This window comes from Silurus aristotelis (genome assembly GCF_946808225.1).
Source record: "Silurus aristotelis genome assembly, chromosome: 21".
Taxonomy (NCBI): domain Eukaryota; kingdom Metazoa; phylum Chordata; class Actinopteri; order Siluriformes; family Siluridae; genus Silurus; species Silurus aristotelis.
In genome coordinates this window covers 2,226,503-2,251,222 of record NC_139594.1, presented here as the reverse complement: position 1 = coordinate 2,251,222, position 24,720 = coordinate 2,226,503, and the positions used below count along the sequence as shown (strand labels likewise).

General features: G+C 43.0%; 1 protein-coding gene across 4 annotated transcripts in view; it reads right to left on the bottom strand.

Moving 5' to 3' along the window:
* Nucleotides 1-24,720, bottom strand: part of tanc2a (tetratricopeptide repeat, ankyrin repeat and coiled-coil containing 2a) — a 127,455-nt gene that overhangs the window by 14,476 nt on the left and 88,259 nt on the right. For 3 of the 4 annotated variants that reach the window (XM_083524267.1, XM_083524268.1, XM_083524269.1), the window contains 13 exons: nt 15,202-15,350; nt 11,559-11,736; nt 11,126-11,374; nt 7,607-7,732; nt 5,911-6,183; nt 5,205-5,332; nt 4,876-5,107; nt 4,468-4,637; nt 3,879-4,157; nt 3,437-3,768; nt 1,960-2,068; nt 1,716-1,838; nt 291-527 (listed from right to left, as the gene is read on the bottom strand). In XM_083524267.1, coding sequence (XP_083380393.1) covers nt 291-527; nt 1,716-1,838; nt 1,960-2,068; nt 3,437-3,768; nt 3,879-4,157; nt 4,468-4,637; nt 4,876-5,107; nt 5,205-5,332; nt 5,911-6,183; nt 7,607-7,732; nt 11,126-11,374; nt 11,559-11,736; nt 15,202-15,350 — 2,585 coding nt within the window. Of the gene's footprint in view, nt 1-290; nt 528-1,715; nt 1,839-1,959; nt 2,069-3,436; nt 3,769-3,878; nt 4,158-4,467; nt 4,638-4,875; nt 5,108-5,204; nt 5,333-5,910; nt 6,184-7,606; nt 7,733-11,125; nt 11,375-11,558; nt 11,737-15,201; nt 15,351-22,323; nt 23,004-24,720 lie in introns of those variants that run through there. The other variant, XM_083524266.1, reaches the window with a different exon arrangement.

Genomic DNA, 24,720 nt, shown 5'->3' with positions numbered 1-24,720 from the left:
ACCATCCATACCAAGCATTTAATCAATTGTTCCATTATAATTCCATCCATCCATCTTTCTATTCACCCATCCATCCATCCATCCATCCATCCATCCATCCATCCATCCATCCATCCATCCATCCAATCCATCCATACCAAGCATTTAATCAATTGTTCCATTATAATTCCATCCATCCATCTTTCTATTCACCCATCCATCTTGAGCATGTACAGTGTTTTGATTAATCAGTTGCTCCTACACACACATTAGTAAGTGGTCCGAGTCCCACTCCACCCCCCCCAACTGACCTTGGCGTATTTGGAGCAGAGGGTGGTGATGACGGTCAGGTGACCGGCGGCGGCGGCGTAACCCAGCGGGGTAAGGCCACTCTCTGATGCTCCGTTAACATCAGCACCAAACTCCAGCAGCAACATCACCATCTCCACGTAGCCCAGATGTGCATACACACACAGCACGGGGGCATTGTTCAGCACCTCTGTACGGTAGTTCACATTCGCTCCACCCATAATGAGCAGACGAGAGACCTGCACCAGATAGAGGGAGAGAGAAACATGAAGATATGTTGCTGGTAAAGATGGTGAGATGATGGTGAGTTGATAGTGAGATGATGGTTATATGAAGATGGTGTTGGTATTAATGATGGTGAGATGTTGGTGATGAGGAGATAGTGCTTTTTGATGGTAAGTGTGGTGATGGTTGAGATGGTGTTGGTGTTAGTAGTAGTGACATGGTGGTGATAATGAGATGGTATTGGTAGTGTTGAGATGGTGAAGTGGTGATTAGATGATGATGAAGTGGTGATGAGATGATGGTGAAGTGGTGATGGGATTATGTTAATGATGGTAAAATGGTAGTGATGAGATGCAATTAAGGTGGTGATGAGATAATGAGATGGTGGTGATGAGATGGTGATGATGATGTGGTGATGAGATGATGGTAAAGTGATGATGGGATTATGTTAATGATGGTAAAATGGTAGTGATGAGATGCAATTAAGGTGGTGATGAGATGATGAGGTGGTGATGAGATTATGTTAATGATGGTAAAATGATAGTGATGGGATGATAGTAAGGTGGTGATAAGATGATAGTGAGGTGGTGATGAGATGGTGGTGAAGTAGTGATGAGATGATAGTGAGATGGTGATGAGATGATGATGACGTGGTGATGGGATTATGTTAATGATGGTAAGATGATAGTGATGGGATGATAGTCAGGTGGTGATGAGATGATGGTGAGGTGGTGAAGATGGTGGTAAAGTGGTGATGGGATTATGTTAATGATGGTAAGATTGTAGTGAAGATACTATGGTGAAGTAGTGATAAGATGATGATGATGGGGTGGTGATGAGATGATGGCGAAGTGGTGAGATGATGATGAGGTGGTAATGAGATGATGGTGAAGTGGTGATAGGGTTATAATGAGGTGGTGATGAGATGATGAGGTGGTGATGAGATGATAGTGAGGTGGTGATGAGATGATAGTGAGGTGGTGATGAGATGATGATGAGGTGGTGATGAGATGATGATGAGGTGGTGATGAGATGATAGGTGGTGATGAGATGATGAGGTGGTGATGAGATGATGATGAGTTGGTGATGAGATGATAGTGAGGTGGTGATGAGATGATGAGGTGGTGATAAGGTGATAATGAGGTGGTGATGATAGTGATGAAGGTGATGAGATGATGGTGCTGTTGTTGAGATGGTGGTACCTTGATGTTGGGGGTGTAGAGGTTGCGCAGGGATGCAAGAGCAGCAGACAGACCCTCCGTACTATACGACACCCACAGCCCCTGGAGCACAGACGAGGAAACCCCGACCTTCCTACTCAGACCCTGTAAGGAGCAAAACATTCCATTAGAACAAGCAGTTATCGCATTTTGAATGTGTGTGTGTGTGTGTGTGTGTGTGTGTGTGTGTGTGCGTGTGTGTGTGTGTGTGTGTGTGTGTATGTACTTTGAAGATGTGTGCTTTGAGGATGTGATGGCCGAGCTCGATGGTCTGCTGTCGATTAAGTTTGCCGTCCTGCCGTGAGAACCAGAAGGCCAGCAGTGTGTGACCATTCCTACACACACACACACACACACACACACACACACACACACACACACACACACACACACACACAAAAAAAAACTAAATTAAGTAATAATTTACTTTTTCTCATAAAGCTAAAAAACACACACACACACTACAGAACCAAAACTTCAGATATTCAGAACTAAAATCTGAATAATGTGTTTAATTACATTATACCAAAAAGTATTGGGACAACCGACTTTGCCACCCATATGTGGTTCTTCTCATAACTGTTACAAAAAAGATGGAGGCACACAACTGTACAGGACGTCTTTGGATAAAGGATTATGACATTTTCCCTTCACTTGAACTAAAAGACCCGAACCTGTTCCAGCATGACACAAAGTTAGCTCTACGATCTGCTTTCCATGGGTTGGAGTAGAAGATCTCCTGCTATAATCCTATTGAACACCTTTGGGATGAATGTGAACGCTCCCCCGAGGACTCAACATCTTCTCACCTTCATCAATACCTGACTTTACTAACACCCATGTGGCTGAATGAATCTCACACAAAATCTAGAAGAACATCTTCCCAAAAGAGTGAAGCTCATTATAATGGAGAACAGCAAGTCAGGTGTCCACAAACTTTTGGGCATAGTAAATAGCAATTTTTTATACTGAGTGAAAACTACTGTATGCTACATTTTAATTATTATTATTAATTTCAAATAAAAAAAATATATTAATTAAATAAACATGTAAAATACACAAACAAAACAAACAAATAAATAAATAAGACTTCTATAATATTAATAATTAGAATTTTTTAAAAACACCAAGAAATAAGAAAATAATACCGTAGACATTGTTTGTGATGTAAGAAAATGTAAAGTAAAATAAAAATAAACAAATAAATAAATAATTTGTTTAAATAAATAAATAAATAAATAAATAAATAAACAGAAAATAAATAAATAAAATAAATAAAAAAAACAAACAAACGGATTAAATATCATAAATAAATAAATATTATAAAAAGTAAAATATTAAACAATAAAACATTTATAATTAAAATATTAAAAAAAAAAAATGAATAATTAACGCGCATAAAAAGCTCTTTAGGAACCATTAAAATGTTTGCTGTGCTCGGTAGAACATTAATTAATTTAGTTAATTAATTCTTTTACAATAAATTTCTGAACTATTCTATTAGTGCATTTATTTTTAGGATAATCCTGAGGTCTGAGTTGAGCCACTGCTACGTTAGTTGCTCCGTTACGCTAGTTGCTCCGTTACGCTAGTTGCTCCGTTACGCTAGTTGCTCCGTTACGCTAGTTGTTACAGCAGTCAGTAATTATGGTGATGATTATTGACCAACTGTGTGTGTTATAGTAGTGTGTTTGACCTCTGACCTGGGTTCACAGAGGAACTTGGTCTTCTCTCCATCCTCTCTCCAGATTAACCACTCCCTGAAGGAGGCGTGGACGAACATGCGAGTGCCGTCCCTCCTCTTCATGAGGAAGGGCGCGAGGAGCTCGGCGCGCTGCTGGAAGTCGTCCCAGTGGAGCGCAGTGCCGTGTACCGCGCCGGCGTTCACGGCGCCCAACGCCTGCTCGTCCGTCAGCGGGTGCAGAGACGCCACGGCTACGTTCAGCAGCGGCAACACCCGCTCGAACGACGACTGCGTCGGGAAACGCATGTTCAACAGCAGCAGGTAGACCTCGGCCAGGCTCACCGGTACCACCTGAGCGGGGAAAAAACAAAAAACCCTCAAAGGGGGTCTTCTGCTAGGCTAGGCTGCGCTAACTGCTAACTCAACCGATGTTGCTCTACCAGGAGAAGTTCTGCACTGACCTTGTAGCTGGAGCTCTTCAGGACCAGGTAGCCCTTTTCGATTAGATCGAGAGTTAGCTTCAGGTACAGGTACGAGCCGCGGCTCAGGCCTTTGAGGTGAGCGCTGAGTTTGGCAAATGCGGCGTTGTCAAGCTTCCCGTTCAGCGCCACGTTGTTCTGGATCTCCTGGCTGGAGTGCAGGCGGTGCAGGATGTAACCCTGGAGGTCCGAGTCGATGGCGTCGCTCTCATCTAGACGGTCCAGAGAGATCCGGTGGAAGGACAGCGGACGGGTGACATCCTTCGATGTGAAGCGGGAGAACGCACACGAGGGACCATTATTAGCATGTTCAAATGTTAGCCATTTATGCTAGCATCAAACTATATTTCATATCGTGTCTGTGCTTAACACATAATTATTGCTAACTTTTAAAGCTTGCTAACTTATTAATATTAATGCTAACATGTTAAAGCTTGACTATCCATAAATAAATTGGTATGCTAATACCATGAAAGTCCTTCATGCTAACTTCTCTTTAGACAATGCTAGCATGCCAAAATCACCGGAGGTTGTTGCTGTGTGTGTGTGTGTGTATATCCTGTACACACACCTGCAGCGAGGTCCTGACCGTCACCACCAGTTTGAGCCACGGAGGGAAACGCTCGATGGTTTTACACAGAAACGAGACGATCGTGTCGCCGTAATCCGGTTTGTGAAATTCGGCTTCGTTCAGGCCGTCGATCAGTACGATCAGATCTTCTTCACACGCCACTTTACGCTCTGAAACAACACAACAGCCAATTGCGTTCGAGATTTAAAGATCTAACATTAAGTACAAAATACACTGACACTGCACTAGCCCACCATGCTAAAACCATCGATCAGATGGCGCTAATAAGCTTCCATTCTTTGCTAACCTCAAAGCTGACCCAAGTTACACGAATCTACGCTGACATCATGCCAGATTCACATGCTAGCTAGAGCAAAAGTGTGTGAGTGTGTGAGTGTGTGTACACACCCCTGTGCAGCGCGTGCAGGGGTTCGAGTAGGCCGCGGCTGAAGGCCGTGATCGGTTCCTGGACGCAGGAGCGCAGGCTGAGGAGGCTCTGCAGGTGCGGCTGACGCAGAAGAAGCTCTCTGTATGCCTGCAGCTGAGGAGCTCGGCACAGCAACGCCGCGATGTTGTGTACGAACTCCGGCACCAGACACGTGTAGGCGTTGTCTGCCTGGCAGTAGTGATAAGCCACTACCTGCACACACACATACATCACGTGCATTATAACGTGTTTACTGGATAAAAACTGATCTCAGTGACGCGAGAGACGGAGACATGGACGTGAATCTGACCTGAGACGCGAGTCTCCTGAGCGTCTCCTCCTGCTGTCTTCTCATCTCAGGGGTCCCGGGGCAACTGCTGCCTCCAACCAGCGTCCCGTGAGCCGACTGCGTCTGACTGAGGGGCAACGTGTCTCCATCTGAGAGAGACAGAAAGTCAGAGATCATGAGGTGATGGACAGATAAATAGAGGGACATAGTGAATAAGAGAGAATGGACAAAAAAAAAGGACAAGGGGAAAATGAAGAAGAAGGAAAGACAGAGGACGAAAGATAAAGATTACATATATATATATATTAGAGAAAGAGAGAGAGAGAGAGAGAGAGAGAGAGAGAGAGAGAGAGAGAGAGAGAGAGAGAGAGAGAGAGAGAAATGATGGAGAAACAAATGACAGCAAGAAAAGTGACAGACAAAGAGAGTGAGATGATGAGAGAGAAAGGGATAGGGTAAGAGGAAGTGAGTGAGACAATATAAAAAGAAAAAAGAAAGGAATGGACAGGAAGAGGGAAAAAGAGGGGGGGGGCAAAGAGAGAGAGAGAGGGAGGTAGAAGGAGAGAAAGGTTGGAAGAGGGAGAAAGAGAGAGAGAAAGATAGAAAGAGGAAGACGAAGACAGAGTGAAAAAAAGAGAGGAGGTAAGAGAGAGGAAGAGTGAGAGAGAGAGAGAGAGAGAGAGAGAGAGACACACACACACACACACACACACACACACACACTCACGTTTGGGTGAGGCGTGCATGGTCTCAGAGGTCATCTGTCTCACACGGTTGCCATGGCAGCTCAGGGACACCAGGCGGGAGATGATGGCTGTTTTCCCGAAGCCAACGTTTCCCGCGATGACCACGCCCCTCGCCCCCCCGCCCCGCAGCTGAGCGTCCACCTCGCGGAACAGCCACTCGCGGCCCGTAAACACCGCGTCCGTCGTCACGCTCGGCACCTCGAACAGCAGCGGCTTCAGGGCGATGTCCGGTGCGCGGTACGGCGCGAAGCGCACTGCATCATGGGAAACATGGACTGGAAATGAAAAACATACACAAATACCTGCATGCCTTCAACCACATGACACACTGTAGGGCCAAAACTTCACGACCTAAGTTCTGATTCCCATGAGTTGGATGTGAGTGGAAGACCTCCTTCTATAGAGCTCCAACCCTATTGAACACCTTCTGGGAGTTTTTCACACTGCCTGCACCCCAGAAGCCTCCTCACCTCATCTCACCTCCATCAAAAGTTACAAAATAACCTTCACTAATGCTCTGAATGAATCTCACACAAATCTCCTGAAAATCTAGAGGTACATCCACCTAGAAGAGTGGAGCTCATTATAAGAGCGAATGAGAACTAAATGTGGAATGGGACGTTCTGAAAGGAGCACATAATGACTGAGTCTTCAATGTGACTCAGAAGAACGATTCTTTCATTTTCTACTGAAAGTGTCGCAAAATCTTCGTAAGTCATGAACAGGAAACAGAATTCAGTTGTTCATCTCATGAATCTTCTGGTCCGAGTCATTCGTTCTTTTATCACGTGACTCCCATAACCGCTACACGGTGCAAGAGATCAGGGATTTGTTTTTGGACCGAATCTTGACATTATTGTTACAATATTTATCGGAATCACGTGACAAAAGAACTCACGACACGCACCAGAATGTGAGAATTGAAGCTACTCGTTCTGTTTCTCATCGTTTGTTATTAGCTGCATTATCATATTTTCATTATTGGAGCTATAAAGTTCGTGAATGTAGATGTTTTGGGGATCTGCTTAATAAAAATATAAAATGAAATGAACTAAATAACTCAAAAAAAAAAAAAAAAAAGATTTGTTAATTTTGATGAACTTCACCACTAGAGGGCGGTTAAAGGCAAGTTGAAGAGACGGGACGTCTGCGTGTGTGTGTGTGTGTGTGGCTTACGCAAGCCCCACGCTATGCTGTGAAATGTCGCACGTCTGATCTTCGGCACAACGACGGCCTGAAAACGACACCCGTCTCCTCATGGTCGATATGGTTATGGGAAAAACCAACGTGTGGTATCGCTGGCGTGGTCACGCGCGATCTGTCGAGTGATTTATATCGATTTTACTGTAGTGACATAATATTAGGTACATGCTCGGTGCAGCAGTCATTAGCAGCGGAGCAGATCGTAATTCTTCAGTAGCTGCATGTAAGAGATCGTTACACTGAGTTTTTATCAGTGCAGATATAAATGCAGGACAGGAGACCGAGAACAACAGAGAGAGACAGGCTGAGCATCCATGGTTCACAAGAAGGTCGATCAGTCAGTGTGTGGATGAGCAGAGAAGTCTCTCTTACACACACACACACACACACACGCACACACACACACACACACACACACACACACACACACACACACACACACACACACACACACACACACACACACACGCCTACCTCTTAGGTCATTTCCAGGTCGACCAGAGCCGGAGTTTTGTCGCGGCATCCGAAGAGACGTGCGCAATGGAGCCTGGCGCTGCTCGTCCAGATACGCCAAGTCCTCAAGGTGAGCAGAACTTGTAGCTGAGATACACACACACACACACACACACACACACACACACATGCACGCACACATCATTTAACAATGTTTACACATTTAAATAAAAATAATACAACACTTCCAGTTGATTTGAGTTGCGACCGAACGAAAGTTTTATTCCACTAAAACTATCCTTTCAGAATTGAGCTGCTTTTCCTAATGTGGACACTAAGGACACTAATGTGGACTCACTAAAACTCACATCAAAGTCAAAACTCAACCAACTCTGATTCAAGTCCAAGTCAAGTGCAAAATTCCAATATGTGCTGCTCAGGTCCAGTCCAAGTCACGTGTAAAAGTCAAGGTCAAGTGCAAAGTCCATTTGCTGCTACTCAAATTAAATTGAAATCCAACTCAGAGCTGCTATGCTGCTACTCAAATCAAGTCCTAGTCAAGTCCAAAGTTCTTACACTGCTACTCAATTCAAGTCCGAGCCATGTCCGAAGTCTGTATACTCCTATTTAAGTCAAGTCTAAGTCATGTTCAAAGTCCTTACACTGCTACTCAAGTACATTTTAAGTTCAAGTCAAGTATAAAGTTATTATACTGCAATAGGTCAAGTTTAAGTCAGAATCAAATCTAACATTATGATTGTAATTTAGATGAAAACAAGTCAAATTACAAAATATGATACTGTTATAGGTCAGGGAGCAGGAAGGACATAATGAGGGTGTCGGTTGCTACCGCTAGCAATTCATAATTTATTTAGCTAATACGACAATGCTGCAATACCTTACAATCCTGCATCTCACTTTGACATGAGCTACAGTCAACTGAGTTACTGCACCATCACAAAGCTACAAAATTACACCAGAATGAATTCCAGGTAGAGAGGCACCCGGAGTCTGAGGGTGAGCCGAGGGGGAGTCTGAGATGATAAACAGACTGAAGAACAGTACCGCATGCTACACCAGCGTCATGATGTCCGAGCGATCTCGGCTTTCAACAGGCACACAGAGAGAGAGAAAGAGAGAGAGAGAGAGAGAGAGAGAGAGAGAGAGAGAGAGAGATAGTGATGCAGAGCAACACACTGAGCCACGTAACTGTAGAAGGTGTTGTGTAAAAGTCTGGTTTCAGTTTCCTTCAGAAGTGCAACATTCGCTCTCCTTCTCTCTTCCTGCAACTGCTCGGGAATTCTTATGGAACGCTTCAACAGCAAAGTATTTCAAGCCAATATTTTTAGTCCTCTGAAAAAATGTGTCATGCTGTTGTTTTTTGTTTCTTTTTAATCCAGCAGCAATCCTGGTGTCAGAAATCAGATGATGATGATATGATGAAGATCCTCTGGTCATAAACTTATACACGATTGTTTTAAAAATTGACTAGCTTCATTAAATACACTATTACGGTGTAGATCAAATTCACCACATGTTCTGCATTAGTAGTGGAAAGTTAAATGCACTTTAGTCTCAGGATTCACCAAATTGCTTATTTTACTCATTTGAGTCAAGTTTGTGCCAAATATCCCTGCCAGCTTTGTCTACTCAAATGCCTCTAATTGTAAGAGCAGACAAAATTTTGTAAAACAAAATAAAAATAAATATGTAAATTCTGTTCATGTCACAATGCTGTTGATGCTGAAATGACAAAACAATACCCTCTAAATACTGGCTGACGTGACGTACGAGTGCTCCAGGACTGCAGGTGGTGCTGTTAAAGTTTCATGCCAGTTTCCACAACCATAAAAAGGAAGAATGCTGACAGCATGATGGAAGTGCAGTTAAAAGCACTTAAATGCTTGATGAAATGCAGGGAGGAGAAAACTGGGTATTTTGTTCCAAAAAGAGTTCGAGTTCAAGTCATTAAACTGCTGCAATTCAAGCACATGCCAAGTACAATTCAGGTAATTATAGTGCTTAAGTCAAATCCAAGTCAAGCTTAAGTCAAATCTGGTTACTATACTATATATCTAAGTCCAAATCATTGTATTAATGTAAGTCAAGTCCAAGTCAAATCTAAAGTCATTATACTGCTGTAAAGTAAATCCAAGTCCAAGTCAAGTTCAAGTTTAAATTAATTTCTATTGCATTTTTCACAATAGTCATGGTCTCAAAGCAGCTTTACAGAACTTAAGAATTATAGAACAAAAAATGTAATAAATGATGATGAAGCCTGGGGCGACTTTGACATGAAAAAACTCCCTTAGATGTTATGAGGAAGAAACCTTGAAAGGAACCAGACTCAAAAGCAGAACCTCATCCTCATTTGGGTGACATCAAGAGTGTGATTATAGTCTTTAAACACTACAGAACACTGGAGAGTGAGTGAGAACTAACATGAGCACTGGAGTGTGTGATTATGACTGATGATCTTTCTACAGTATTTTACAGTCTTTATGGTTATAAAACCAGGAGCTACTGAGCAACTCATAAAATATCTCAACATTTTAGATCATCACAGATCCAACACTAGCTTCTCCATGCCAGAGCCTTTAAACACTCAAAGGTCAAGTCCAATTAATTATGTTGCCGTAAGTCAAGTCCAAGTCAAAGCTGGTAATTATACTGCTGTAAGTCAAGTCCAAAACAAGATGAAGTCATTATTCTGCTTTAACTCAATTCCAAGTCCAATCTGAAGTTATTATAATGCTGTATGTGGAGTCCAAGTGGAGTCCCTGCATTTGGAAGAAGGATTAATTCTGTATAAAACCATTACAAACATCTCACCCAGCACATTATTCACCTTGCTGGCTTCCTGTGTAATGTCTGAGCTGTAAAAAGGTTTTAATTCTAACGCTTCAAAAACATAATCCAACTTGAGCTGAACTTGGGTGGAATTTATGGCACTTGTAGCTACTTTTAATTAAATTTCCTGCTGTTGTGTAGATAAATAATATGCTTAAGGGTCCATTAGAACATTTAATGTAAACCAGTTTAGTATGCTAGTCAAACAAGAAATGAATTGATTAGCAAGCCTAGCGTGTCTGTCAGTGCGGATCATGCGGTCGCCAGGAGAACTATACGACTGAGCAACACCTTCACGCAAAGTGCCTTTGCTCCAAACCTGCTTGTCAAAGCCGGCTGAAGCCATGCGTCTCCTCACGAGGTACATGAGGCTCTGATGACAACAAGACACACTGACACGTGCTGCACATGATCATAACCCAGCAAGTGTTCCTCGTTCATTTCGCAGCTCATTTCACAGGAACGAGAGCATGAAGGTGAGGATCGGGATACAACCACACACACACACACACACACACACACACACACACACACACACACACTGTGAAACTCACACTCTGTCTAAACCAGTTTCTTATCATTTATTCACTCCCTATTTCTCATCCCCTCCTCCGTCCTGAGATACCGTCCCCCCTCTTCGCTTTTCCAGGGATTTAAACAAACTTGTGACAGATCCTTCAGCTCACTCACCGGCTACGGAGTTAGGGCGGGGCATGAGGTAGAGGGGGATCGAATGGGCGGAGTGGGAGGCGGAGTGCTCTAGGCTTCTCTCTGGGATTTTGTTGAGGCTGTACGTGGAGGCGGCCATGTTCTCGTCCACGCGGTACAGAAACGAGTCGCCGCCCGAAGATTTCCCTGTCTGCCGCAGCTTGAGGCGCGAGCCATCGCCGCCGTGTTTCCCGCTCCGATCCGCATTGTCCGAGTAGCTAGTCAGCGTGGCTATGAGAGAAAAACGGGGAGAAAAAAGCCGGGAACAGCTCCGGGTCATGCACGGAACATCGATCGTTTCTACAAATAAACAACTACCTCTTCGTGAGATTATTTGCTTATCTGGTATAAATGAGCTGCGATTAGGAGAGAAAAGATCAAAACAGATACAGAACGATTGGAACATGTGATTTACCGATGATGCCACTGTCTCTGCTCTCCAGCGTGGACGTGGGGCTTGTGATGGAGCCGTAAGCACCTGCTCGTCCCGATCCACCAGCGGGAAGGGTGGAGCAGGGGCTGCCAGGTGGGGGCGACGCCGAGCTGCTAGCCAGGCTGGAGCATGGACTGATTCTCTGTGTCATGCAGACAGCCTGAAAACAAACCAGAAGTAAACATCTAGTCTGTAACCAGTGTGAACGCCGATAAATGGTTACAAATCAAATTCTTTGCGAATGGAGGGGGCATTTTCAGCTCATATTTGATCTGATGAATTTTTAAAACCATAACCCAAAATGTTCTCACTGCACGATCCTCAGACACAATACACACTAGCTGAAAATCTGAGAAGCTTTGTTTTTGGACTCTTAATGTATATCGTTAAAGAATGGCAGACAGAAGGAGTTTATTGGAACACATAACATTTACATTTGCTAGACTTATTCTAGAACCTTGTCCAGAGTGACTTGCATGCATCTCATTCATACAGCTGAGCAGCTAAGAGGTTAAGGGCCATGCTAAGGGGCCCAGGAGTTGTAGTGGGATGGGGTTGTAGCATGGTGTGTTTAAGATTTAAACTATTCCATATTTAGTGCCTATTTTCCTATTATATTACCCTCTACTATTCTGGGAAGATGTTCCACTAGATTTGGTGGAGATTTTGCATGAGATTCATTCAGACACATGTGTGTTAGTAAAGTCGGGTACTGATGTAGGTGAGAAGGTGAGGAGCTCTGGGGTGCAGTCAGCAAGAACAATTTATCCCAAAGGTGTTCAATAGGGTTGGAGCACTACAGCAGGAGATCTTCCACCAAATCAACCCATGGAAACCAGATCTTCATGGAGCTGGCTTCTGTGTACCGTAGAAAACTTTTTTTGTATCGCAATACGATATTTGGGGTCGTATCACTCAGCCGTTCGTACACAGACGAAGTTTGCACTGACAAAGCATTTTTTATTTCACCACATCTTTCTGGGGAAGAGTGTGTGTGTGTGTGTGTGTGTGTGTGTGTGTGTGTGTGTGTGTGTGTGTGTGTGTGTGTGTGTGTGTGTGTGTTCTATTTCGAATTTAATGATGCTTAATAGCATTTGATCACAGCTCAGTAACACACCTGAGCCGTGACCTCAGCCGTGTAGTTCAAGCAGGCATGAGGTGAGGTTAAAGCTGAGTCATCCCCACACACACACACACACACACACACACACACACACACACACACACACACACACACACACACACACACACAGCAGTGAATTTGTGCTGACGAGCTCGAAAGGCTTTACAGTCATCTTTATGTCTTTATGCTGAGAGCAGCACACTTCTGCAGGCTGCTCTCTCTCTCTCTCTCTCTCTCTCTCTCTCCTCTCTGCAGATTTTTCTGCTGCAACTCGAACGCATGTAATAAAACCCTTCGAAATTTACTTTAAAGGAACACGAGAGACGGAGAAAATAAAAGATCAGCATGTTTATCTGTAGAGAGAAGAAACGTGCTCCAGCTAACAACATGATCACTTTCAGAGAGAGGGGGAAGTGAAAGAAAGAAAGAAAGAAAGAAAGAAAGAAAGAAAGAAAGAAAGAAAGAAAGAAAGAAAGAAAGAAAGAAAGAAAGAAAGAAAGAAAGAAAGAAAGAAAGAAAGAAGAAAAGAAATACATTTTTATTTCTTGACTCTGAGTTCTGACTCAGATCTGAATCGAAGCTCCAATATGTGATTGATATATGAGACTTTGTGTAAAAACACACAACCACTACATCCTACACACTGTTTCCAGGACAGAATCTGGGGCTCAGCTTCAGCCCACTGGAGAGTGTGTGTGTGTGTGTGTGTGTGTGTGTGTGTGTGTGTGTGTGTGTGTGTGTGTGTGTGGCTGGAAGCTGACCCACATTCTCGGCTGTAGAAACGTTCCCGCTGCAGCCACACTGGCTCCAAAACCCCGAGCCCATCGTGTGGAATGTAAGGCGAACCTTCAGCAGGAATAAAACACAGCCGGATTCCGAGTCAGCGGAAAATCCTTGTTCACACAGCGTTCCTCTTTACCTCGTCATGTCAGGAGCGTTTTACACTGCAGGAAAGTCTGGAATCCGGGCACAAAGCTTCATGTAGAATATCTGCCAAAAGCATGTGGACATCTGACCATGCTTTCTAAACATCTCGTTCCACACCATGTTCCCATTTGCTGTTTCTAATAAACTTCACTCTTCTGGGAAGATGTTCCAGTAGATTTTGTGGAGATTTGGAAGGAAGTAAAGAAAGAAAGAAAGGAAAGAAAGAAAGAAAGAAAGAAAGAAAGAAAGAAAGAAAGAAAGAAAGAAAGAAAGAAAGAAAGAAAGAAAGAAAGAAAGAAAGAAAGAAAGAAAGAAAGAAAAACGGAAAAAAAAAGAAAGAAAGAAAGAAAGAAAGAAAGAAAGAAAGAAAGAAAGAAAAATGGAAAAAGAAAGAGAAAGAGAAAAGAGAGTGTGAGTAGAAGAAGAGGCAATATGGAAAGAGAGGGGGAGAGAAAGAAAAACAGAAAGGTTGGAAGGAAAGCAACATAAAAAAGAGTGATTGAAAGAGTGAAAGAGAATATATGTGTGTGAGAATATATGGAAAGAGAAAGAAAGAAAAATAAAAAAGGTAGGAAGGAGAGAAATGAAAAAGAGTGTGAATAGAAGGGAAGGCAATTTGCAAAGAAAAATTGAAAAGAAGAAAGAAAGAAAGAAAGAAAGAAAGAAAGAAAGAAAGAAAGAAAGAAAGAAAGAAAGAAAGAAAGAAAGAAAGAAAGAGTGAGTAAGCAGAAGTGAAGGCAATGTGAAGAGAAAGAAAGAAGGGAAGAAAGAGAGTAGAAAGAAAAGAAAAACTCCTTCATGGAGCTGGCTTTTGTGTTTTGCTGGAAAAGGTCTGGGTCTCTTGAATCTCTTCTTGAGAAGAACCACATGGAAACGTCAGGTGTCCCAATACTTTCAGCCAAAGAGTGTAATTATTCCAAATGATCCACATCAGCAGGAGAACATGTATGTAGAGTTCATGTCACTGCTGAACCTGAGGTTAAGGAGATCCTAGCTGGAATTCCAAGTTGAGAAGGTGTTTATGACTCATGAGTCATGAGAGTCACAAATCACTGGTGACTCGAAAAAAGAAGTACCAATTTACCGACTAAGCTGTGACTCTCTGAGTCAAAGTCATATATTAATAATCATACAGAACATTTTGGTGAATGATATTTTTTATCCATCAGCTGTGAATCTTGGAGAGAGAAACTGTTTCTCCATAATAAGTGTCCGAAAAAACTAAAGATTCCGACTCCGATTCACGACTCCGATTTGTGCTCTGACTCGTGACTCTGATTCATGCTTCAGGATTCGTGATTCATTCCAGGCACCAAATTGTATCTCTACGCAGCGTGGCTGAGATTTGGGGTGGTGGCAGCTCAGTGGATCAGAAGGTCACAAGTTCGAATCCCACCACCACCAAGTCACCATTTTGGGGCCCCTAAACAAGGCCCCTAACTCTCAACTGCTTGGATAAAAGTTGCATTGGATAAGCGTGTCCATCAAGTACAATTACAGATATACATGTAAAATGTGAAGTGTGTGTGTGTGTGTGTGTGTGTGTGTGTGTGTGTGTGTGTGTGTGTAAATTACCTGACTTTCCTCGTGTTCCTCGAAGCCGTATGTGTCTCTGTCGGGCCCCTCGGCCATTTTGTCCCCAAGCAGAAACCCGAGTCGAGTCATCAGGGTGTTAGCGGCCTCGTCCACTGAGGGAGGGGGACCCAGATCATGACTGTCCTCTCCTACACACACACACACACACACACACACACACACACACACACACACACACACACACACACACACACACACACACAGACTTGAGATTTTGCAGGCTGGAGGAGACAGGATCTCTCAGAGCGGTAGAGATTACACACAGAGAGAAAAGATTGCTGAGGATTAGGTTTTTTTTCAGCTTTCGGTTTCCTGCTGATAGAGGAGTGTAACAGTGATAGAGGAGATTAACAGTGATAGGAGTGATAGAGAAGTGTAACAGTGATAGAGGAGTGTAACAGTGATAGAGGAGATTAACAGTGATAGGAGTGATAGAGAAGTGTAACAGTGATAGAGGAGTGTAACAGTGATTGAGGACTGATAGAAGAGTGTAACAGTAATAGAGGAGTGTAATAGTGATAGAGGAGTGATAAAGAAGTGTAACAGTGATAGGGGAGTGATAGAGGAGTGTAACCATGATAGGGGAGTGATAGAGGAGTGTAACAGTGATAGAGGAGTGATAGAGGAGTGTAACAGTGATAGAGGAGTGATAGAGGATTGTAACAGTGATAGAGGATTGTAACAGTGATAGAGGAGTGTAACAGTGATAGAGGAGTGTAACAGTGATAGGAGTGATAGAGAAGTGTAACAGTGATAGAGAAGTGTAACAGTGATAGGAGTGATAGAGGAGTCTAACAGTGATAAAGGAGTGTAACAGTGATGGAGGAGTGTAATAGTAATAGAGGACTGATAGAGGAGTGTAACAGTGATAGAGGAGTGTAATAGTGATAGAGGACTGATAGAAGAGTGTAACAGTAATAGAGGAGTGATAGAGGAGTGTAACCATGATAGGGGAGTGTTAGAGATGTGTAACTGTGATAGGGGAGTGATAGAGGAGTGTAATCATGATAGGGGAGTGATAGAGGAGTGTAACAGTAATAGAGGAGTGATAGAGGAGTGTAACTGTGATAGGGGAGTGATAGAGGAGTGTAACAGTTATAGAGGAGTGATAGAGGAGTGTAACAGTGATAGAGGAGTGTACCGCTTCAACCAAACATGGAGAGGAGACCAGAGACGGGTTCAAAACCAGCTCTAAATAACGTGGACATGTCCACACTGTGACTAGAGAACAGACAGACAGACAGACAGACAGACAGACAGACAGACAGACAGACAGACAGACAGACAGACAGACAGACAGAACTACTTTATTTTTAGTGAAAAATCCTCCCTTACCATCAGGAACTGCTTCACACACACACCACAGAACCTTCTTCCACTTATTCACAACATTGATGTGTCTCAAAAACATAAAAGATTGACACTTTTCATAGACTCACAAGCACACACACACACACACACACACACACACACACACACACACACACACACACACACACACACACACACACACACACACACACACACACACACACACACTTCACCTGAAGCAATGCAGGTGAAATCTCAAGCTCTTTGTGGTTATATTTTTACCCTCGTCTGTTCCTCACAACTGCACATCACTTATTAACAGGTTTAAAACACATTTCAACCACAATCCAAACACAGTCTAATCACAATTATAATCATAACAAGAAAATAATAGGGTGAAAAATAAACAAGTCCATTTTTATTCCTCCACCTCTCCCTCGCTCCTCTTTTCTGTTCCTCTCTCACTCTTTCAGGGATTGCTCCTGTCAGAATTTATGGACGTATAACCCAGACCAGACGAACGCAGACTGTCGTCATGGCAACTATCAGCGAGTGAGCTGAGGAATGTTAAGAAAAACAGGGTGTGTGTGTGTGTGTGTGTGTGTGTTGGCATCTCTATCTATTCATCTGTCTCTCTCTCTCTCTCTCTCTCTCTCTCTCTCTCTCTCTCTCTCTCTCTCTCTCTCTCTATATATATATATATATATATATATATATATATATATATATATATATATATATATCTTTCACCTAAAAATGCTTCTTAGACATATAAACAGCGTACAGAAGTAGTAACAATCTCCATAAACAGAACGCGGAACTGCTGAACGTTTGGTTGTATCATGACCGAGACGAGACGAGACAATACGAGACATGACATGACACTGTTTCATTAGTAAACGTGTTTAGTTCATTAGTATATGAATAATTAGAACTGATTTGAATGCTGCAGTGCCCCCCAGTGGCCATGTATTCATTTCATCTAACTTTTTTAAATAGAAGATGGTAATTGTATGTACAGAAAAGTGGGCGTGGCTTAATGTTCACGATCGCAGACTACATTATATTTAACTGTTTTTAAATACGACAAAACAACAATCCATCCATCTTTTTCTGTGTAGCACATGACACAGAGGAGAGGACGGAGCTGAAGCAGCAAAGAACTGAGACTAAAGGTCATCGAGGCTGTGAGTGAAAGAAACGTTCTTTCTCTTTCCATTATTTTCTTTCTTTCTTTTCTTTCTCTCTCTCCTGTAGTCTTTCCCCATGTGTCTGGCTCTGTGTCACATATGACGGTATATAATTAGCTCGAAATCCCACTAATGACAGCGAGATGAACAGAAACGTCTGGAAATTTTTCTTGAGAACGACTTTAAAAACCCCAAAGTGTCATGGGTTTAAAATAAAGCGTGTCATTAAACGTCCTCATGTTGTTCGACAGAGGGAAAGAGTTGAGTCGAGCCGAGCCGAGCCGAGACAATGGGTGTGTGTGGGATAAAAACACACATGCACACACACACGCGCACACACACACGCGCACACACACACAATGATGCAGCAGACAAACACTGAGACACACAGAAGAGACAATTACACAGGACACAGAGGGTGGAGACAAGGAGAGCAGAACATAAAGGGCTGTAATTTGCTACAGGTTAAGCGTGTGCACACACACCCGCTCTCTCTCTCTTTCACACACACACACACACACACACACACACACACACACACACACACACACACACACACACACACACACACACACACACACACACACACACACACACACACACACACACACAAAAACAACTCTTAACACTACCGATTTAACTAAACAAAATTAAAGTTTAACTGAGTCGGGTTCACAGACTTATACGGATTATTTTCACAGAGTCAGCACCAATGAGTCAAACGAGTTGGCTTTATTGAATGAAATGTACCAATTTTAAAAAGACGAAACCTAGTCAGCTCCACTGTGTTAGCTTGCCTCAGTTAAAGTCAATGCGACCAAATCAGATTCAACTTTAACATGAGTCAAATTACTGTATCAGATTTTAGTAAGTCAACTGAATCAAGTCACTATTGATTCAGTTTGAGTGGCTTGACAATTGAATCATCTCCAGTGAGTTAAATATACTGAGTCATGTACAGCAGGACAACTGAATCGAATTCACTGAGTCAAATAAACCGAGTTGCACACAGCACATAACTGATTCAGCTCCACTGAGTCAAATACAGGAATGACAAATGAATCGGCTCCTATGAGTCAAATACCTGAGTCAACTACAGATATGACAATTGAATTAGCTCCAGTGAGTCAATTACAGCACAGCAGCTGACTAAGTTTCACTGAGTCAAAGATTCGGAATCAACTACAGCATGGAAACTACATCAACTCCACTAAACTGACAACTAAATCAGCTCTAACGAGTCAAATATACTGAGTCAACTACAACCCGACAACTGAATGACAACTGAATCGACAACTACACCCCCGTATCCCCTGCTCCCCTGTACACCCTGCTCTCCATGTACACCCTGGGATCCCTCAGAGCATGCCTCTTTAACTTATCCATGCAACAACAACACAAACTACTTCCTGTTCATTCCGCCAAACCTCACAGCAGGCGTCTCTGGAAGTCGTGAGCTGTTGGTGTTTTCTCAAGGAGAGCACTGCGGGGGTGCACAACTCACACTTTTCTCACACAGGCCACAGGAAGTGTGTCAGGGTGATCTGTACACGACCAGAGCTTTGCCTTTCAGCAACGCACACATGTTTCTGAGCTTTGAGGGAACAAAAGAGGGCTGAAAAGTCGACCGTATGTGTGGAGAAACGTGCTGAGTCTATGTGGAATACAAAACCCAGAAAAAGAAAGAGAAGAAGCGCAGAACATGGCACATATCTACAAATAAAAAATTATAATACCTGCAACAATTCACATCACACCATCAACCCTTTTTAATCCAGGTGGCAGTTCAATGGCTAAGATGTTGGAAAGCTTCACTGCTGAGTCCTTGAGTAAAACCCTTAGGGTTATTGATCAGAAGGTCAGGGGTTCAAGTCCCAGCATTACCAAGCTGTTACTGTCGGGCCCTTGAGCCCTTAACCCTCTCTGCTCCAAAGATATCTACATCTCGATCAGTCATAAATCTCACACTCCATTTCCATTATTCCCTTTTAGGAACTTTTTCAGTAATTCTTTCCAGATTCATTTTCTTTCTTTTTTTTTTTAGAAAGTTACAACACGAACATAATTGCTCGAGGGGAGTTCTGCGAAGTTCTCTCATCTTCAGTAGCAGCTATATGCTGGTCTAGCTATCCGCAGACAACCCTGGAAAAAACAGGAATGAGTTGGAAGTATACTCTGGATGGGATGTTACCACATAAACACTCATTCACACATAGTAACAATACCACACAGCCAATCTTCCCACTAGCATGATTGGGAAAAACCAGGAAAACTAAGAAAGTGGAAGTGGGGGAAATGAACCACTTTTACAGAATCAGATTAACTGAATCAAATAAACTGAGCCAACTACAGTATGACAATTGAGTCAACTTTACTGAGTCATATAAACTGAGTCAGTTACAGCATAACAACTAAATTGCTTACACTGAGTCAAATACACTGAGTCAACTACAGTATGACAACTAAATCAGGTGCACTGAGTCAAATATACTTCTTCAAGTACAGCTTGACAACTAAATTCGACTCTACTAAGTCAAATAAACTGAGACAAATACAGCATAACAACTGAATCAAAACTACAGAGTCATTGTAATGTAACCGAGGCATGGCCACTAGCTTCTCTTTTTCGGATTCCCCAGTAAAGCTTATTAACCTCACATGACTCCCACATACGCACAGCCAAGTATCCTACTAACAAGTTTTCGAAAAAAACCTGGAAAACCAAGAACATGGAAATGGGAAAAACATAACACATTTACTGAATCGCATTCATTGAGTCAAATATACTAAGTCAACTATAGAATGACAACTGAATCAGCTCCACTAAGTCGAATATACTGAGACAAGTAGGGCATGACAAACAAGTCGGCTCTAATGAGTCAAATAAACTGAGTCAAGTACAGCTTGGAAACAGACTTGGCTTCACTGAGTTAAATAACCTGAGACAACCAACACATGACAACTGACTCAGCTCAAATGAGTCAAATATCCTGAATCAACTAAAGCATGCAACTGAATCAGCTCCACAGAGTCAAATCCATTGAGTCAACTACCAGAATGACAACTGAATCTGCTCCACTGAGTCAAATATACTGAGTCAAGTATGGCATGATTTTTACGGCATGGTTTTGGGAAAGACCAAGAACTGAAAATGTACTACATTCCGTACAGACTGTAATCCTCATTCAGGATCTAAACATGGATTTCAATGTTGCTTTCAACCTTCGTACATGTTCAAATCCATGTCCAAGCCTCGGACAATATAGTCCCTGTCCTGGAGAATCCACACTGATGATGTAAAACAGTCTAATAATTATACGATTCGGAGTGTCTAACTGGATCCAGAACCTGGCCAGCAAATCGCTGCAGCAACATCACATCAACGTCTCTTGTGCCGAGCTGAATCGAATTGTTTTTTAGGGCACTCCTCTAATGAACAGCTGATTATACAATTTCCTGTTTTGAAGGTCAGCGGTTGTCGCCGTTGGAGGTCGGAGCAGTTCATTTGTAAACACCTGGGGCTGATCAGAGGTTAGCTGAGACTGGTGTTGATAGAGTGTGTAAAGGGGTAGAAGAGAGTGGGTAAAAAAAAAAAAAAAAAAAAAAAAAAAAAGAAAGGAATGAGGAAAAAAGAAAGATTCCAGAAAGTACATATCCAAAAATAAAGTTTGGGAGCTGGTTTGAGTTAGCATGGCAAGGACAGGAGCATGATGAGAGGGTGTCTGTCACCAAAAGAAAAAAAAATCTTTCGAGGCCCAGCAACTAACCAGAGGTTTATAAGGGAAAAAAAGAGAGGGCACTTAGAGGGAAAAAAGGCAACAACAAAGCAAACATGCCAAACAACCTCTTGGCTCTTGGAACAGGAATTAGAGAGAGACGCAGGGACAGACCAAAGATGTGGCTTTGTTATTGGGTTCTTTTTAAAACCATTTAGTACACCACATTCGTAACAGATGAAGGGACTTTCTGAGGTTTCAGATGCCGGCGCGAATTAAAAACCTTGTCGAAATGAATTGTCCAACTGCAAAACGATAATCAGATCTTTTCTGAATAACCGGTCTCACACTCGAGGAGCTGTTTATTTGGGTTCGTTGTCTGTCAGCTTGCTGTCCGGCCGTACGTCTGCACTCCGCCTGACTCGCGGCAGACCTAAACACATCCAGATGAGTTTATTGAAAAAAATTATGCAGAGCAGGTCTGAAAATGTCACGCTAACCACTTATGCAACGGAAGAGGGATGAATCCAAAGTTCTTTGAGGGCTACAATGCCTGGGATCAATCAGAATGCGTCCCTCTTGCTGTAACCGTCAGAACCGTAACCACTGCAAAATCTTCTTTATTAAGAAGGATTTTCACGCAGCCACATCTGCAGAGCGTGCCCATCACTGTGGCTGATGGTGGCTCCTCCGAGAGTTTGTGTCGCTTCGGATCACACTGTAAGGCAATAACGAGGACGATTCCCTTCATGATCGGCAGATAGATGAAAATAACCTGGCTGAAATGATCCGCTTTACTAGCTCGCGTTAGAAACCTGCCTAAACTCCACTGACCTCAAAATCTCATCTTTAATATGTACTGACGTTTCCATTAAACGCCTCACCTCTTTCTTCTTCAACTTTTCGTTCGCCCTCCTCCACGTCCACTTCCACTTCTTTCTCGTCTTCCTCATCATTTTCATAATCGTTGGCATTGTCCTCACCAACATCATCCTCGTCATCCTCGTGGTCACCATCGTTGTCTTCCTCTGCCGCTTCCTCATCCTGGTCCTCTGCCACTTGCTCCCACTCCTCCTGCTGGTACTCCTTTTCCCCACCATCTCCAGCGTCTCCCACCATTCCTTGCGCTCCTCTCGGCCTTGTGCAGCAGCTCGGCTGCAGGAGCGATTGATCTGAAGCACTGAGGCTTGAGGAACAGGCCCGAGACGCACAGCACAGCCGGGACATCCAGCGGCGCAGCAGGGAGGAGGACGAGAACCTGGTCCGCTCGTACGGCCGAGGCCTCTTCCTCCTTAGCCACGCACTCCGAGTGCAAACCTTCCTCACGTCCATTACTCCGCTACTCCTTCTTCTCCTCCTCCTCCTCCTCCTCCAGCACAGAGCCGGAAAAAAAACGCGTAGAGGAGAATGAGCTGGCTCGTCCTTGCTCCGCTGCCTCTGGCCTTCTGGGAGGAGGAGGAGGCGCTTTCGAGAGCGAGCTGGCCCAAAAGAGAAAACCGCTGGCTCAGACTTCAACGAGAATCGCGGCCAGTCTGCAGGCCCTGCACTTCAGAGCCCGCAAAGGGTAGAGTAAAAGAAAGAGAGAGAGAAACCACAAATTTTGAACTCTCTGGAAAAAAAAAAGAAGACAAACTTGCCTATGAAGCAATTGCAAGAGAGAAGTTCAAGTGCTTTGGACAGAGTGTGAGGGGTGAGACTTACCAAAAGAGGCCATGTCCAGGTCAAGAATCCTGGCATAGTGTGAAGTCAGTTTCAGGGAAATAAGTTCCATGTGAAGAAAAAAACTGTGTGCTTTCCATGAGCATGGAGGACAAGACAGAAAACAGAGGTACAGTGAAGAAGAATCACAGAAAGAGGGAAAGAAGGAAAGAGGGAAAGGGGGTAGAGAGAAAAACACAGATGGTACTGTTTAAGGGAAGCGTGTCAGGCCCAGCCGGGGGGTCGTGTTACACTGCCAGTTGATCTAAAGGGGGTCAGGGTCGACTCCCACTGACCCATACTATTCAATCCCGGGAGAAAAGGATGCAGCAGGAAAACTTCTGATCATCACAGATGGAGTTTTTGGAATTTTTTCGCTGGGTAAAGTGGATGTCTGCATTCCGGATTCGTAGCAGGGCAGTGTTTCTTAAAGCCCTATCAGGGTAGTGTTTACACGTCTTTCGCTAAACTGAGGAACACTCTGATTAAAACAAATGACATGGAATTTTACATCAGTGTGTTTGAGGTTTGAAGAAAACACAAAAAAAAAAAAATTCCGCCTGCGGTCAAACGTCGTCTCCGCCCGGTTTATAGGGAAAGACAAAAAAGCCCAATGTGCTGTAAAAAACATGAAGAACAGAATAAAGGCAGCTTGTAACAACAGCATCCAACATCTAAAGATGAAACCAGGCCAAAAAGGGAGCAGGACAAATTTGTGGAACAGAAAAGAAAAAAAAACAAGGAACCCGAGCTGGACAGAGGTGTATAACCAGTGATCAACCAACGGTTTGGGATGGAGCCTTCAAAAGAGCTGTGTAATAAAATGTAAAAATAATCCCAGAGTGGAGCAGAGGTGGAGGTAAAGGTGGAGATAGAGGTGGAGATCTAGGTTGGAGTAGAGGTGGAGATAGAGGTAAAGATGGTGGTGGAGATAGAGGTAGAGATGGAGGTAAAGTTGGAGATGGAGATCTTATCTTATCTTATCTTATCTCTTACCTGATCAACCTTATCACAAAACATCTCGGTGCTAAGATAAAGGTCATAAACACAGCAGTGCATTGTGGGTAATCTACACCTGTAACCTTTATTGCAGTGAGAAGACAATGGGTTTTGCTTTTGAGCTACAAACCTCAATAAACAGCTCATTATTTAGTAAAACAGGGGAATAATTTAAAAAAGTGACAGAAACAGAAATCTAGAAAGAAAGCAAAACACCAATTCAAATAAGCTCCAGATTAAAGGCTGTACTGAGGTCCAAATTAGGATCCATATTGAGACCCAGAAATCCAAATAAGATCTAGATTAAGATGTATATTGAGTTTCAAAAATCAAAATAAAATGCAAATTAAGATTCAGAAATCCGACTGAAAGCCATATTGAGGTTCAGAAATCTGAAATCCATATTGACATCCAGAATCCAAATGTAATTCAGACTAAAATCCAGATTGGAATGCATTCTTAGATCCAGAAATCCAATTGAGATCCATTTTGAGATCCAGAAATCCAAATGTGATCCAGACTGATATCCAAATTGATGACATATTGAGATCTGGACATCCAAAAGAGATCCAGACTGACTGACT